The 17,289-nt window shown below is 45.6% G+C and overlaps 1 protein-coding gene across 2 annotated transcripts in view; it reads right to left on the bottom strand.

The window, feature by feature from the left end:
• Window positions 1-500: 500 nt before the first annotated feature.
• si:ch211-117m20.4 (sushi, von Willebrand factor type A, EGF and pentraxin domain-containing protein 1) overlaps window positions 501-17,289 on the bottom strand; it is a 41,013-nt gene continuing 24,224 nt past the window's right edge. Inside the window, exons 3-5 of one of the 2 annotated variants that reach the window (XM_034178578.1) lie at window positions 10,811-10,978; window positions 798-998; window positions 543-715 (exon numbers count right to left, since the gene is read on the bottom strand). In XM_034178578.1, the coding sequence (XP_034034469.1) occupies window positions 702-715; window positions 798-998; window positions 10,811-10,978 (383 nt within the window). In that variant the 3' untranslated portion in view covers window positions 543-701. Of the gene's footprint in view, window positions 999-10,810; window positions 10,979-17,289 lie in introns of both variants that reach the window. The other variant, XM_034178577.1, reaches the window with a different exon arrangement.

Here is a 17,289-nt window from a genome sequence, read left to right on the forward strand (position 1 = left end):
CCTTTGTTTCAATTGACATCTCTCGTGTTGGAGCCATGATTCATGTCAGTCCACTTGGTGCAACAGCTCTCCAAGGTGTGATCACTCCTTTTTAGATGCAGACTAACGAGCAGATCTGATTTGATGCAGGTGTTAGTTTTGGGGATGAAAATTTACAGGGTGATTCCATAATTTTTTCCTCAGAATTGAGTGAGTCCATATTTTTTTCCTCTGCTTGGTCTAAAAAGGTAACCGTTACTGACTGCCACAATTTTTTTTCTTCATTTCTTATATTGTTTCTTAAAGCCAGAATGTTGCCATTTGAAATGACTTTAGTTTTGTGTTATGTCTGTGATCTGCTTTTTTCTACAAAATTAAACAACTGAATGAACATCCTCCGAGGCCGGTGATTCCATAATTTTTGCCAGGGGTTGTATATGCCGTACTCATAACTTATTTGATGTACGCCCACATATGCCCAGCGTTTTTAATAGGGTCGGCATGCGCTGGCTAAATCATCAAGGTGTGACAGGGATATTAAATTAAACACACAAGATAGTCCTTTCATAGAAAAGAACAACTCAAATTAATTCTGCAAAAATCCACATTTTGGCCAAAAAGAACAATGTCATATAACAGAAGGAAAAAAAACTTTGTAAAGCACATCTGTCGGTTTCTTTCAGCTGGTCGCTCACTCCATCCAAACGGCAGTGTCGAACAGTTTAGCCCACAGATACTAAAAATATAAAGCCACAAATATTAAGGATTAGCATTTAATTGAAAGACAACCTTGCAACATCCTTCAAGATGCTTCTCACCACAAGATGAATAGCAGTCACAAATGCAGGGGACACACTGTGCAAAGAAACGCTGCCAGCTTGTCTGCTTTTTCTTACAGTTGTCAATGCGGATGCATCCTTGTTTAGGAGGTCCAGAGTAGCTCTTGTAAGCACAGCTGGAGGTGCAGGAACCATTGAGTTCTTTCTCACTGATTTCAATGCGGCCTCGCTGACACATCCCTACACACAGAAAACAACAAAGTACTGCACACAAGAGGAGGACAAACACATTTTAGGCAGAATGCCGTTACTTGGAAGAGGAACAATTCAGTATTTGGCCAAAGTCCCCCATATATTATGCTGATTGTACGTGTGATTTGTACATGCAGGTGTGAACAGAAAATTGTGGGCATTGAAACATGAGTTTCTATGATGATATGCCAGACAGAGGCAATTTCAGTGAACAGTACAAATCACTGCTGAAATTGAAGTGCAAGTGTAATTATTACTTCAGACCACAATGTGTGCATAAAAGTGAAATTAACCATTTCTGGAGTCAGATGGTGGCTTTTTACACTAATTGTCATGTTTGACCTTGAGGTCCAAGGTCAAATGCAGTCAGGTTAAGGGAGTCAGGATGCATGATTTCTTACAGGTGTTCAATGATATTTGAAGAGATAAAGTGACAATCTGGGGTCAGGTGTCTTTGTCAGCCATTACCTTGGATGGCCTTGAAAATCTGGGCCAAGATCATATGCCTGGAAGTCACATTTGTGTCTGCGTGCAATATATGGTGCATTCAGAAAGTATTCACAGCGCTTCACTTTTTCCACATTTTGTTATGTTACAGCCTTATTCCAAAAGGGAGTAAATTCATTTTGTCCCACAAAACTGTACTCACAACACCCCGTAATGACATTAAAAAAGTATTTTTTTTTTTTTTAATTTTTGCAAATTTATTAAAAATAAAAAACTCAGCCTCAGTCTTCTTGAATATGATGCCACAAGCTTGGTGGCATCATATTTTTGGGCAGTTTTGTCCATTGCTCTTTGAAGCACCTCTCAAGCTCTATCAGCTTGGATGGGGAATGTCGATGCACAGCCACTTTCAGATCTCTCCAGAGATGTTCAATTGGATTCAGGTCTGGGCTCTGGCTGGGCCACTCAAGGACATTCACAGAGTTGTCCTGAAGCCACTGCTTTGACATCTTGGCTGTGTGCTTAGGGTCATTGTCCTGCTGAAAGATGAACCGTCACCCCAGTCTGAGGTCAAGCGCACTCTGGAGGAGGTTTTCATCCAGGATGTCTCTCTGTACATTGCTGCATTCATCATTCCCTCAATCCTGACTAGTCTCCCAGTTCCTGCCACTGAAAAACATCCCCACAGCATGATGCTGCCACCACCATGCTTCAGTGTAGGGATAGTGCCTGCTTTCTTCCAAACATGACAGCTAGCATTCACGCCAAAGAGTTTAATCTTTGTCTCATCAGACCAGAGAATTGTGTTTCTCATGGTCTGAGAGTCCTTCAGGTGCCTTTTGGCAACTCCAGGTGGGGTGCCTTGTGCCTTTTACTAAGGAGTGGCCTCTGTCTGGCCACTCTACCATACAGGCCTAATTGGTGAATTTCTGCAGAGATGATTGTTCTTCTGGAATGTTATCTTCTCTTCAAAGATGCTGGAGCTCTGACAGAGTGATCATCAGGTTCTTGGTCACCTCCCTGATTAAGGCCCTTCTCCCCCAATCGCTCAGTTTAGACAGGCAGCCAGCCCAAGGATGAGTCCTATTGAATCCGAACTTCTTACATTTATGGATGATGGAGGCCACTGTGCTCATTGGGACCGTCAAAGCAGCAGAAATGTTTCTGTACGCTTGCCCAGATGTGTGCTTTGAGACAATCCTGTCTTGGAGGTCTACAGACAATTCCTTTGACTTCATGCTTGGTTTGTGCTCTGACATGTACAATCAACTGTAGGACCTTATACGAGGTCTGTCCAGAAAGTATCGTACCTTTTTATTTTTTGCAAAAACCATATGGATTTGAATCACGTGTGATTGCATCAGCCAAGCTTGAACCTTCATGCGCATGTGTGAGTTTTTTCACGCCTGTCGGTTGCGTCATTCGCCTGTGAGCAAGCTTTGAGTGAGCAGTGGTCCACCCCTCTCGTCGGATTTTTATTGCGAATAAATGTCTGAACGATTTGGTGCTTTGCTGCATCAAATTTTTAAAGAAACTGTGAGAGACCTCCACGTGGACACCATTTGGAAAATTTAGATGGCTTTCAGCGACGATTTTATGGGGATTACACAGATTAAGGAGTGCTCCAGCCGGTTTAAAGACCGCCCACAGTGTCTGAGAGCGCGGCGCGCTCCGAGCGCCTATCGACGGACTCAAACCCCACTCAAACAACCAGATCATTTCCAACGTGAAGGCTTTGTTGATCCGGGACGTCGTCTAACTTTCACAAAAAAGGCGGAAGACGTGGACATCAGCACTTTTTCGGCACATTGAGACAGACGTGCATGGCGCAAAGCACCACCGTGATGAAGCCTCACAGGACATGTTGAGGCATGTCCAGCTCATCCACAATTTCTTGGATACTCACACGACTGAAAAGCAACCGGAAGTCGTCTGAAAGCCACCTGAAAGCCGTCCTGTGAGACCAACATGGAGGTGGTTTTGTCCCACGCCATGAGCGGCACGGTGGCGCAATCCTTCGCTTCTCTTTCCATGAAAAAAACTGTAACGGTACAACGCTGTGGGTGATCTTTAAACTGGCTGGAGCACTCCTTAATCTGTGTAATCCCCATAAAATCGTAGCTGAAAGCCATCTAAATTTTCAGAATGGTGTCCAGCTGGAGGTCTCTCACAGTATCTGGAAAAATTTGAGGCAGCAAAGCTCCAAAACGTTCAGACATTTATTCGCAATAAAAATCCGACGAGAGGGGTGGACCACTGCTCACACAAAGCCTGCTCACAGGCGAATGACGCAACCAACAGGCATGAAAAAACTCGCGCATGCGCACGAAGGTTCAAGCTTGGCTGATGCAATCACACGTGATTCAAATCCATATGGTTTTTGCAAAAAATAAAAAGGTCCGATACTTTTTGGACAGACCTCGTATGTAGACAGGTGTGTGTCTTTCCTAATCATGTACAATCAACTGAATTTACCTCAGGTGGACTCCAACTAAGCTGTAGAAACATCTCAAGGATGATCAGTGGAAACAGGATGCACATGGGCTCAATTTTGAGCTTCATGGCAAAGGCTGTGAATATGTATGTACGAGGTCTATTAGAAAAGTATCCGACCTTATTATTTTTTTCAAAAACCATATGGATTTGAATCACGTGTGATTGCGTCAGACAAGCTTGAACCCTCGTGCGCATGCGTGAGTTTTTCCACGCCTGTCGGTTGCGTCATTCGCCTGTGAGCAGGCTTTGAGTGAGGAGTGGTCCACCCCCTCGGCGGATTTTCATTGTCAGGAAATGGCGGAATAATTTGGGCTTTTTTTCCATCAGAATTTTTTCAGAAACTGTTAAGAGACTGGCACCTGGAAACCATTCGAAAAATTTATCTGGCTTTCGGTGAAATTTTACGGGCTTCACAGAGAATAAGGACTGTTACTACAACTTTAAGGACGGCTTTAAGGACGCTCGGCGCGCCGCGCTCTGTGCCGCCATCGAGAGCCACAAACCACCGGATCACTTCTAAACGGATGGCTCTGTGGATCCGAGACCATCGTGTGCACTTTCTCTGGTTATCACAAGAGCTGGACATCAGCCATTTTCCGGCAGATTTCACTTTTGACAAGAGATTTTGTCATGGAAAGCCAAGCGGAGGCTTTGCGCGTCACGACCGATTTGCTGATGGAGCGAGACAAAGGAACACCTCCGTTTTGGTCTCACAGGACGGCTTTGAGATGGCATTCAGACAGCTGTCGGTGGTTTTTCCATCGAGTGATTATCCGAGAAATTGTGGATGTGCCTGGACATGCCAGAACATGTCCCGTGAGGCTTCATCTCGGCGTTGCTGTGCGCCATGCGGCACCGCCGCGACGCGCGAAGCCTCTGCTCCTCTTTCCATGACAAAAACTCCTGTAACAGTGGAATGTGCCGTTCATTTCCAAACTGGACGCTGTGTTTTATCCGGGACGTCGTCTGACTAGCACAGGAATTGTGAAAAGACGTGGACATCAGCACTTTTTCGGCACATTGAGACAGATGTGCGGAGGAATTCCGCACTTCTGTCTCAATGTGCTTTTTCCAACTCTGTATTTATCACTTGTGCTACTTCCTGTATATCTGATCCAGAGTAAAATAATGTTGGGTCGTCAGCAAATAAAATGCTACCAAGTACATTAGATATAATCACAAAATCATTGATATACAAAATAAACAGTTTGGGTCCAAGTACCGACCCTTGTGGTACTCCACACATAATATTACACAATTCTGATTTAGTATTATTTATCTGAACAAACTGTTTTCTATTTTCTAAGTAGCTTTTTACCCACTGATGTGCAATCCCTCTTATTCCATATTGTTGTAACTTGTGAAGCAATCTTGAATGATCGATAACATCAAAAGCTTTTTTCAAGTCAATAAAAACACTTACCATATAATCCTTATTATCTATTGTGTTCTTTTGTCTCGCTCCATCAGCAAATCGGTCGTGATGCGCGAAGCCTCCGCTCGGCTTTCCATGACAAAATCTCTTGTTAAAAGTGAAATCTGCCGGAAAATGGTTGATTTCCAGCTCTTGTGATAACCAGAGAAATTGCACACGAAGGTCCGGCTCCACAGAGCCATCCGTTTAGAAATGATCCGGTGGTTTGTGGCTCTCGGTGGCGGCACGCAGCGTGGCGCCGAGCGTCCTTAAAGCCGTCCTTAAAGCTTTAGTAACAGTCCTTATTCTCTGTGAAGCCCGTAAAATTTTCACCGAAAGCCAGATAAATTTTTCGAATGGTTTCCAGGTGCCAGTCTCTAACAGTTTCTGAAAAAATTCTGATGGAAAAAACGCCCAAATCATTCTGCATTTCCTGACAATGAAAATCCGCAGAGGGGGTGGACCACTCCTCACTCAAAGCCTGCTCACAGGCGAATGACGCAACTGAGAGGCGTGGAAAAACTCACGCATGCGCACGAGGGTTCAAGCTTGTCTGACGCAATCACATGTGATTCAAATCCATAAGGTTTTTGAAAAATATAATAAGGTCGGATACTTTTCTAATAGACCTCGTACATGTGATTTCTTAGTTTTTTTTTATTATGTCCACCAATGAAATCATTGGCCTTTATTTATTTATTTGTCTGTCTGTCTGACTGTTAGAAAGATTCCGTCAAAACTACTGCATGGTTTTTGACAAAGGTTTCACCACAGATAGATATTAGACCAAGGAAGACTTTGGAGGTGATCTGGATCTGGTTTCTGGATCAAGTTTCACATTATATAGGCTTTGAAGGATTATGTCAAAACTACTTCATGGATTCCCACTACATTTGCACTACAGATACATATTAGGGCATGGAAGACTCCACTGAATTTTGGAGATGATCTGGCTCCGGATTGCTATTGTTTTTAATAAATTTGCAAAAATCTAAAAACAAAACAAAACAAAACAAAAAACAACCTTTTTCACATTGCCATTATGGGGTATTTTTTGTAGAATTTTGAGGTGAAAAAAGAGAATTTAATCCATTTTGTAATAAGGCTGTAACATAAAATGTGGAACAAGTGAAGCGCTGTGAATGCTTTCCAGATGCACTGTAATGTGGGTGTGTACTATGTATGCAAGGGGTAACAGGGAAATCGAGAGCTCTCAAAATCAAATCAAATCAAATCAATTTTATTTATATAGCGCCAAATCACAACAAACAGTTGCCCCAAGGCGCTTTATATTGTAAGGCAAAGCCATAGAATAATTACGGAAAAACCCCAACGGTCAAAACGACCCCCTGTGAGCAAGCACTTGGCGACAGTGGGAAGGAAAAACTCCCTTTTAACAGGAAGAAACCTCCAGCAGAACCAGGCTCAGGGAGGGGCAGTCTTCTGCTGGGACTGGTTGGGGCTGAGGGAGAGAACCAGGAAAAAGACATGCTGTGGAGGGGAGCAGAGATCAATCACTAATGATTAATGCAGAGTGGTGCATACAGAGCAAAAAGAGAAAGAAACTCTCAGTGCATCATGGGAACCCCCCAGCAGTCTAAGTCTATAGCAGCATAACTAAGGGATGGTTCAGGGTCACCTGATCCAGCCCTAACTATAAGCTTTAGCAAAAAGGAAAGTTTTAAGCCTAATCTTAAAAGTAGAGAGGGTGTCTGTCTCCCTGATCCGAATTGGGAGCTGGTTCCAGAGGAGAGGAGCCTGAAAGCTGAAGGCTCTGCCTCCCATTCTACTCTTATAAACCCTAGGAACTACAAGTAAGCCTGCAGTCTGAGAGCGAAGTGCTCTATTGGGGTGATATGGTACTATGAGGTCCCTAAGATAAGATGGGACCTGATTATTCAAAACCTTATAAGTAAGAAGAAGAATTTTAAATTCTATTCTAGAATTAACAGGAAGCCAATGAAGAGAAGCCAATATGGGTGAGATATGCTCTCTCCTTCTAGTCCCTGTCAGCACTCTAGCTGCAGCATTTTGAATTAACTGAAGGCTTTTCAGGGAACTTTTAGGACAATCTGATAATAATGAATTACAATAGTCCAGCCTAGAGGAAATAAATGCATGAATTAGTTTTTCAGCATCACTCTGAGACAAGACCTTTCTAATTTTAGAGATATTGCGCAAATGCAAAAAAGCAGTCCTACATATTTGTTTAATATGCGCTGTGAATGACATATCCTGTTCAAAAATGACTCCAAGATTTCTCACAGTATTACTAGAGGTCAGGGTAATGCCATCCAGAGTAAGGATCTGGTTAGACACCATGTTTCTAAGATTTGTGGGGCCAAGTAGAATAACTTCAGTTTTATCTGAGTTTAAAAGCAGGAAATTAGAGGTCATCCATGTCTTTATGTCTGTAAGACAATCCTGCAGTTTAGCTAATTGGTGTGTGTCCTCTGGCTTCATGGATAGATAAAGCTGGGTATCATCTGCGTAACAATGAAAATTTAAGCAATGCTGTCTAATAATACTGCCTAAGGGAAGCATGTATAAAGTGAATAAAATTGGTCCTAGCACAGAACCTTGTGGAACTCCATAATTAACCTTAGTCTGAAGAAGATTCCCCATTTACATGAACAAATTGTAATCTATTAGATAAATATGATTCAAACCACCGCAGCGCAGTGCCTTTAATACCTATGGCATGCTCTAATCTCTGTAATAAAATTTTATGGTCAACAGTATCAAAAGCAGCACTGAGGTCTAATAGAACAAGCACAGAGATGAGTCCACTGTCTGAGGCCATAAGAAGATCATTTGTAACCTTCACTAATGCTGTTTCTGTACTATGATGAATTCTAAACCCTGACTGAAACTCTTCAAATAGACCATTCCTCTGCAGATGATCAGTTAGCTGTTTTACAACTACCCTTTCAAGAATTTTTGAGAGAAAAGGAAGGTTGGAGATTGGCCTATAATTAGCTAAGATAGCTGGGTCAAGTGATGGCTTTTTAAGTAATGGTTTAATTACTGCCACCTTAAAAGCCTGTGGTACATAGCCAACTAATAAAGATAGATTGATCATATTTAAGATTGAAGAATTAATTAATGGTAGGGCTTCCTTGAGCAGCCTGGTAGGAATGGGGTCTAATATGTTGTGTGGGCCGCCAGAAGAGGAGGTACTGCTGGCCCACCACCAGAGGGCGCCCTGCCTGAAGTGCGGGCTTCAGGCACGAGGGCGCTGCCGCCACGGACACAGCTGGGGGTGACAGCTGTCACTCATTATCTCATGACAGCTGTCATCCATCTACACTTCATCATTCCACTCCATAAAAACCGGACGTCATCTCCACCTCGTTGCCGAGATATCATCTACCTGTGAAGGTAATATTCTCAGCCTTAACACTAAACTGTGTCTTAGTCTGAACTCTTTTTGCAGCCTTTCCTGTGGTGTTCCTTATCTGAGAGATTGGCGTTTGGTGTGATCAGCGACGGCTTCGCTTCACACCCCAACCAAATAAGTGGTTAGACAGGAGCTGCACAAGTGTGTATTAGAGGTGGAGGTGGAATTCCCACCATTGTTGTTTCTGGGTGTACACGCACCCACATCTGACTGTTTTTGCTCCTCGCCAGCAGTACCAGATCCGACACTCGGAGACGGTGGCCACCTGGGGACCTGGGTTCGGTGGCGGAGGAAATCGTGTAGTTCCGGTTCTTCTCAGGACAGACATCTTCTATCCTCGAGCCTGCCCACACGTCACCTTTGTGGATTGACTGTTTGCTCAAATTCTGTAATCCTCTGTGTTTTTGTTGTGCTCTTTCACAACAGTAAAGTGTTCATATTCGACTCATTCATTGTCCGATCATTTACGCCCCCTGTTGTGGGTCCGTGTCACTACACTTTCCCAACATAATAGACATGTTGATGGTTTGGAGGAAGTAACTAATGAAAATAACTCAGACAGAACAATCGGAGAGAAAGAGCCTAACCAAATACCGGCATCACTGAAAACAGCCAAAGAGAACGATATGTCTTTGGGATGGTTATGAGTAATTTTTTCTCTAATAGTTAAAATTTTATTAGCAAAGAAAGTCATGAAGTCATTACTAGTTAAAGTTAAAGGAATACTCGGCTCAATAGAGCTCTGACTCTTTGTCAGCCTGGCTACAGTGCTGAAAAGAAACCTGGGGTTGTTCTTATTTTCTTCAATTAGTGATGAGTAGTAAGATGTCCTAGCTTTACGGAGGGCTTTTTTTATAGAGCAACAGACTCTTTTTCCAGGCTAAGTGAAGATCTTCTAAATTAGTGAGACGCCATTTCCTCTCCAATTTACGGGTTATCTGCTTTAAGCTGCGAGTTTGTGAGTTATACCACGGAGTCAGGCACTTCTGATTTAAGGCTCTCTTTTTCAGAGGAGCTACAGCATCCAAAGTTGTCCTCAATGAGGATATAAAACTATTGAGGAGATAATCTATCTCACTCACAGAGTTTAGGTAGCTACTCTGCCCTGTGTTGGTATATGGCATTGGAGAACATAAAGAAGGAATCATATCCTTAAACCTAGTTACAGCGCTTTCTGAAAGACTTCTACTGTAATGAAACTTATTCCCCACTGCTGGGCAGTCCATCAGAGTAAATGTAAATGTTATTAAGAAATGATCAGACAGAAGGGGGTTTTCAGGGAATACTGTTAAGTCTTCAATTTCCATACCATAAGTCAGAACAAGATCTAAGGTATGATTAAAGTGGTGGGTGGACTCATTTACATTTTGAGCAAAGCCAATCCAGTCTAACAATAGATTAAATGCAGCGTTGAGGCTGTCATTCTCAGCATCTGTGTGGATGTTAAAATCGCCCACTATAATTATCTTATCTGAGCTAAGCACTAAGTCAGACAAAAGGTCCGAAAATTCACAGAGAAACTCACAGTAACGACCAGGTGGACGATAGATAACAAATAAAACTGGTTTTTGGGACTTCCAATTTGGATGGACAAGACTAAGAGTCACGCTTTCAAATGAATTAAAGCTCTGTCTGGGTTTTTGATTAATTAATAAGCTGGAGTGGAAGATTGCTGCTAATCCTCTGCCTCGGCCCATGCTACGAGCGGTCTGGCAGTTAGTGTGACTCGGGGGTGTTGACTCATTTAAACTAACATATTCATCCTGCTGTAACCAGGTTTCTGTAAGGCAGAATAAAAATATGTTGATCAATTATTATATCATTTACTAACAGGGACTTAGAAAAGAGAGCTAATGTTTAATAGACCACATTTAACTGTTTTAGTCTGTGGTGCAGTTGAAGGTGCTATATTATTTTTTCTTTTTGAATTTTTGAAAATGTGATGGATGTATGGATAGAGTCCATTTCCCCTGCCTTATGTCATGGCAGGGGACAAAAAAACAAAACAAAAAAAAACACAATGGACGACATGATCATACTCACTGAGGCAGGTAGGTTTCGGGGTCCAGGTGCCATTAGACTGACAGGATCTGGTCGAGTTTCCCATCAGCATAAACCCGGAGTGACATGTGTATCTCAGAACAGAGCCCACCCACCAGTCAGTACCATACACTACTCCATTAAAGTCCACATCTGGCTTCCCACAGTTAACTGTGCAAAGCAAACACAAAACAGAGCTTAATTACAGGCTGATAACCCTGAATCATCTAATTATGCCCGCGTCTCAGTGGCACAAAAATATTGTGTAGTCAGGGAAGATAACTTAAAAAAATGTTCAGATTGTCATACAAGCATCAAATTTTTTTTATGTGTTTACGTGGTAGGCCATTAATTCTTTAAAGAGCATTATCCACCTTCTTACTCAGCCACATGGGGTGTGCAGCCATCACATTTCAAGTGGCAGTTCAAAACCCGGATAAATGAGTAGGATTGTGTCAGGAAGGGCATCTGATGTAAAACAAGTCAAAATAAAGATGCAGAGTACAAACTGAATTTCCATACCAGATCAGTCGAGGCTCGGGTTAAACAATGACCGTCACCAGTGCTGTTGCCCAACAGGGTGCCGGCGGAAATTGGGCTACTGCTGGGTGAAGAAGAAGAAGTGGAGTAGAACGTGTCCAGAGGCAGCGGGAAAAGAGGAAAACTCGAAGGGTGGAAGTGAGAGTTGGGACTTTGAATGTTGGCAGTATGACTGGTAAAGGGAGAGAGCTGGCTGACATGATAGAGAGGAGAAAGGTTGACATAATGTGTGTGCAAGAGACCAAGTGGAAGGGAAGTAAGAGCAGGAGTATAGGCAGTGGGTTCAAGTTGGTGTATCATGGTGAGGATGGTGAGAGAAACAGTGTTGGGGTCATTTTAAAGGAAGAATGTGTTAAGAGTGTGTTGGAGGTTAACATAAGTGTCAGCCACACTCCAGAAAAGGCAAAGAGAGTGCAGGATTCTTTGTAACCACCAACTCCACTCGGTGATTTCACTGATTAACAGCAGATGGGTTGACTTCATCAATGAAATCAACTGGTGGAGTTGGTGGTTACAAAGAAACCTAAACCCTCTTTGTCCTTTCTGGAATCAGTTAGACACCTATGGGAAAGTGTCTGACAAGGTGATGAGTGTGAAGTTGGAAATTGAAGGGGTGATGACGAATATCATCAGTGCATATGCCCCACAGGTAGGTTGCGAAATGAAGGAGAAAGAAGATTTATGGAATGAGTTAGCTGAAGTGCTGGAGAGTGTGCACACACATGAAAGAGTGGAGGGTTAGGGTTAGTATAGTAGGGAATTATAGTAGTATAGTTAGTAGGGTTAGTATATAGTTAGTATTCACAGCCTATATCATGCACAATAAAGGCTGTGAATGTGTTTGAGCTTCATGAAGCTCAAAATTGAGATTAGAGGCATCCTGTTTTCACTGATCATCTTTGAGATGTTTGTACAGCTTAACTGGAGTCCACCTGGGGTAAATTCAGTTGATTGTGTTGTGGGTGTGTGTATGTGTGTGAGCACGCTCGGTCCTGCGTTCATGTCTGTGTCTTGCGGTCCATATGCTACCCCGTCACTGTCTGTCATTCAGGTGTGTCCTCTTTGTGTGTCATCCTCTGTCTTTGTCTCGGGTTTGTCTCTCCACTGTCTGTGTTTTGTCTCCCTTGTTCCAAGTTCCCCATGTTATGTTTCCCCTGTGGTCTCCTGGTTACACTCTGTTCTCATTTGTGTTCCATTGATTATGTGCTTGTATTTCTTGATTTAAACTTTGGTTAGTGTTCTGTTCTTTTTGTTGTTTGATTATTTGATTGTCCTCTTTAAAATGTCCATCTTCATGTTAGTTTTTCTGCTGTAGCACTTTTATTTGTATGCTGAGCTCCATGTTGCTTTTCTGTTAGAGTTCTTGACTTAGTCTTTGGTTTATGTACTTTATTTGATTGCCTCTTTTTATGTGTTTGTTCTTGTGAGTTTTTCGCTTATGTTAAACTTTTTACACTTTTGAGTTCCATGGTCGTTTTTACTTTTGTGCACTTGGATTTATATTTTGGTTCTGTGTTTTGTTTTTTGTTTTGTTTTTTTTTTTTACATATTTTCTTGTAATTTACAATTATGTTTTTTCCTTTTCTCACCACCTTCACTTTTTCTCTGTGAGATACTGACAGGCCAAAATGAGGCGGGTGGTAAGGGGTTTTAAGCCACACCACAGTTCCTGTTTATTTGCCGGTTGTTTCACATTGTTACCTGCTTCCTGTGAGTATTCAGAGTTTGACTTTGCTCCTATATCATTCTAAGTGTTTCTTGTTTCATTTCCTTGTGACCCAGTTTAGACTATGTTTTGTGTGTTTTTGGACCCTTTTCCCCAAGTCTCACTTTTTGTCAGTGTTTGGAGTTTTTGACTGTTGTTTGGATAATAAATCACCTGGTTTTTGCACTTACCACCTGCCTCTTGCTGCCTACATATTGTCAGACACTGTATCAAATCTAACAGATTGACAGGATTTGGAAAGGCACACACCTGTGTACATATAAGGTCCCACAGTTGACAGTGTATGTCAGAGCACAAATCAAGCATGAAACATTTATGCTGCTTTGATGGTCCCAATGAGCACAGTGGCCTCCATCATCTGTAAATGGTAGAAGTTCAGATTCACTAGGACTCTTCCTAGAGCTGGCCGCCCGTCTAAACTGAGGGGTTGGGGAGAAGGGCCTTAGTCAGGGAGGTGACCAAGAACCCGATGGTTACTCTGTCAGAGCTCCAGCATTCCTCTGTGGAGAGAGGAGAACCTTCCAGAAGGACAACCATCTCTGCAGCAATCCACCAATCAGGCCTGTATGGTAGAGTGGTCAGATGGAAGCCACTCCTAAGTAAAAGGCACATGGCAGCCCTGGAATTTGCTACAATGCACTTGAAGGACTCTCAGACCATGAGAAACAAAATTCTCTGGTGTGATGAGACAAAGATTGAAATCTTTGCTGTGAATGCCAGGCATTGTGGTTGCAGGAAATGAAGCAGCTTCTTTACAGTGAAGCATGGTGGTGGCCACATCATACTGTGGGGATGTTTCTCAGCAGTAGGAACTGGGAGACTAGACAATGTACAGAGACATCCTGGATGAAAACCTGTACCGGAGCGCTCTTGACCTCAGGCTGGTGCGAGTTCATGTTTCAGCAGGACAATGACCCAAACCACACAGCCAAAATATCAAAGGAGTGGCTTCAGGACAACTCTGTGAATGTCCTTGAGTGGACCAGCCAGAGCCCAGACCTGAATCCGATTGAACATGGAGAGATCTGATAATGGCTGTGTACCGATGCTCCCCATCCAACCTGATGGAGCTTGAGAGGCGCTGCAAAGAGGAATGGGCAAAACTGCCCAAAGATAAACTCGTGGCATCATATTCAAGAAGACTTGAGGCTGTAATTGCTGCTAAAGGTGCATTAACAAAGTACTGAGCAAAGGGTGTAAATAACTTACGTACACATGATTTCTTAGGTTTTTTGTTGGGAAAGTGTCGGTACACGGACCCACAACAGGGGGCGCAAAGGAACGGACAATGGAGTAGGTCAAATAACAACACTTTACTGTTGTGAATGTGCACAACAAATACAACAGATTACAACAATAGATCAGAATCAATCCACAAAGGTGTCGTGTGGGCAGGCTCGAAGATAGGAGACACCTGTCCAAAGCAGAACCGGAACCACACGATTTCCTCCGCCACCAGACCCCGGGAATACTGGAGCCGCCAAGTCCCGAACTCCCAGGTGGCCACTGCCTCCGCGTGTCGGACCTGGTACTGCTGGCGAGGAACAAAAACACAATTAAAGGTGGGCGCGTTTGCACCCAGTAATCCACACGGCAGGAAAGCTACCTCCACCTCTCGTTGGAAAAAAGGTCTGTTATCACTCACAAAAGTCACAAAAGGTTACTGTCAAGCAGTCAGCTGAGAATATTACCTTCCAGGTAGAACGATATCTCGGCAAAGAGGTGGAGACGTCGTCCTGCTGATGTACCCCTGCTGATTGGTAACAGCTGTTGCAGGTGATGCGTGACAGCTGTCACCCTAGCTGCTCCTGTGAGGCGGCTGCGCCCTCTGGTGCCTGGAGCCCGCACTCCAGGCAGGGCGCCCTCTGGTGGTGGGCCAGCAGTACCTCCTCTTCTGGCGGCCCACACAACAGGACCCCCCCCTCAACGGGCGCCTCCTGGCGCCCGACCAGGCTTGTCCGGGTGGCGGCGGTAGAAATCGGCCAGGAGGGCCGGGTCCAGGATGAAGCTCCTCTTCACCCAGGAGCGTTCTTTGGGGCCGTACCCCTCCCAGTCCACCAAATACTGGAAGCCCCGGCCCATCCTACGGACATCCAAAAGCCGGTGTACAGTCCAAGCCGGCTCGCCATCGATGATCCGGGCAGGAGGCGGCGCCGGACCCGGAGTACAGAGGGGTGAGGAGTGATGAGGTTTAATCCGGGACACATGAAACACAGGATGGATCCGCAGTGAGGCCGGCAGCCGAAGCCTCACTGCGGCTGGACTGATGACCTTCAGGATCTTGAATGGGCCGATGTAACGGTCCTGTAACTTGGGGGAGTCCACTTGGAGGGGGATGTCCTTTGTGGATAACCACACCTCCTGCCCAGGCCGATACGCAGGGGCCAGGGTCCGCCGACGGTCTGCATGGGCTTTTGCCCTCGTCCGGGCCTTTAGCAAAGCAGAACGGGCGGCACGCCACACCCGACGGCACTTCCGCAGGTGGGCCTGGACCGAGGGCACACCGACCTCTCCCTCAACCACCGGAAACAACGGGGGCTGATACCCCAGACATACCTCAAAAGGGGAGAGGCCGGTGGCTGAAGACACCTGGCTGTTATGGGCATACTCGATCCAGGCCAAATGGGTACTCCAGGCCGCCGGGTGTGCGGCAGTCACGCAGCGCAAGGCCTGCTCCACCTCCTGGTTTACCCGTTCTGCTTGCCCGTTGGTCTGAGGGTGGTACCCGGACGAGAGACTCACCGTGGCCCCCAGTTCCCGGCAGAAGCTCCTCCAGACTTGCGAGGAGAACTGGGGACCGCGATCGGAGACGATGTCTGTTGGAATCCCATGCAGCCGGACGACGTGGTGGACCAGGAGGTCCGCTGTCTCCTGGGCTGTTGGGAGCTTCGGGAGGGCCACGAAGTGGGCCGCCTTGGAGAATCGGTCCACTATCGTGAGGATGGTGGTGTTACCCTGGGACGGCGGGAGGCCCGTGACAAAATCCAGGCCGATGTGGGACCAGGGGCGATGAGGCACGGGCAGCGGCTGGAGTAAACCTGATGCCCGGCGATGGTCAGCCTTGCCCCTGGCACAGGTGGCACAGGCCTGGATATAATCCCGGACGTCGGCCTCTAGGGACGCCCACCAGAAGCGCTGCCGGACAACTGCCACGGTTCTTCGCACCCCTGGATGACAGGAGAGCTTGGAGCCGTGACAGAAGTCCAGGACTGCAGCCCTAGCTTCTGGTGAGACGTATAGTTTGTTCTTCGGCCCAGTTCCGGGGTCCGGGCTTCGTGCCAGGGCCTCCCGGACGGTTCTCTCTACGTCCCAGGTGAGGGTGGCCACGATAGTGGACTCCGGGATGATGGGTTCCGGTGGATCCGACAACTCCGCTTTGACTTCATCTTCATGTACCCGGGACAAGGCATCCGATCTCTGGTTCTTGGTCCCGGGACGGTAGGTGATCCGGAAGTCAAAACGGCCGAAGAACAGTGACCAGCGGGCTTGCCTGGGGTTCAGCCGCTTGGCGTTCCTGATATACTCCAGGTTCCGGTGGTCAGTGAAAACCGTGAATGGCACGGACGTTCCCTCCAACAGATGTCTCCACTCTTCAAGAGCCTCTTTCACCGCAAGGAGTTCTCGATTGCCGACGTCATAGTTCCGTTCGGCCGGGGTCAACCTGCGGGAAAAATAGGCACACGGGTGAAGGACCTTATCGGTCTTCCCGCTCTGGGAAAGCACGGCTCCTATCCCTGAGTCCGAGGCGCCCACTTCAACCACTAACTGGCGACTAGGATCGGGCTGCACCAGAACGGGTGCAGACGAGAAGCGCTGTTTCAACTCCTTGAACGCGGCATCGCAACGATCCGACCAGGTGAAGGGGACTTTTGGTGAGGTCAGGGCTGTCAGGGGGCTAACTACCTGACTGTAGCCCTTAAAGAACCTCCTGCAGAAATTTGCAAAGCCGAGGAACTGTTGCAGCTTCCTACGGCTAGTGGGTTGGGGCCAGTCTCTCACCGCCGCAACCTTGGCCGGATCAGGAGCGACGGAGTTGGGTGAGATGATAAACCCCAGGAAGGACAAAGATGTGCGGTGAAACTCACACTTCTCGCCCTTCACAAACAGCCAGGTCTCCAACAACCGCTGCAGGACCTGACGTACATGCCGGACATGAGTCTCAGGATCCGGAGAAAAGATGAGTATATCGTCCAGATATACGAAGACGAATCGGTGC

The sequence above is a fragment of the Thalassophryne amazonica genome, chromosome 9, assembly GCF_902500255.1.
Source record: "Thalassophryne amazonica chromosome 9, fThaAma1.1, whole genome shotgun sequence".
NCBI lineage: Eukaryota > Metazoa > Chordata > Actinopteri > Batrachoidiformes > Batrachoididae > Thalassophryne > Thalassophryne amazonica.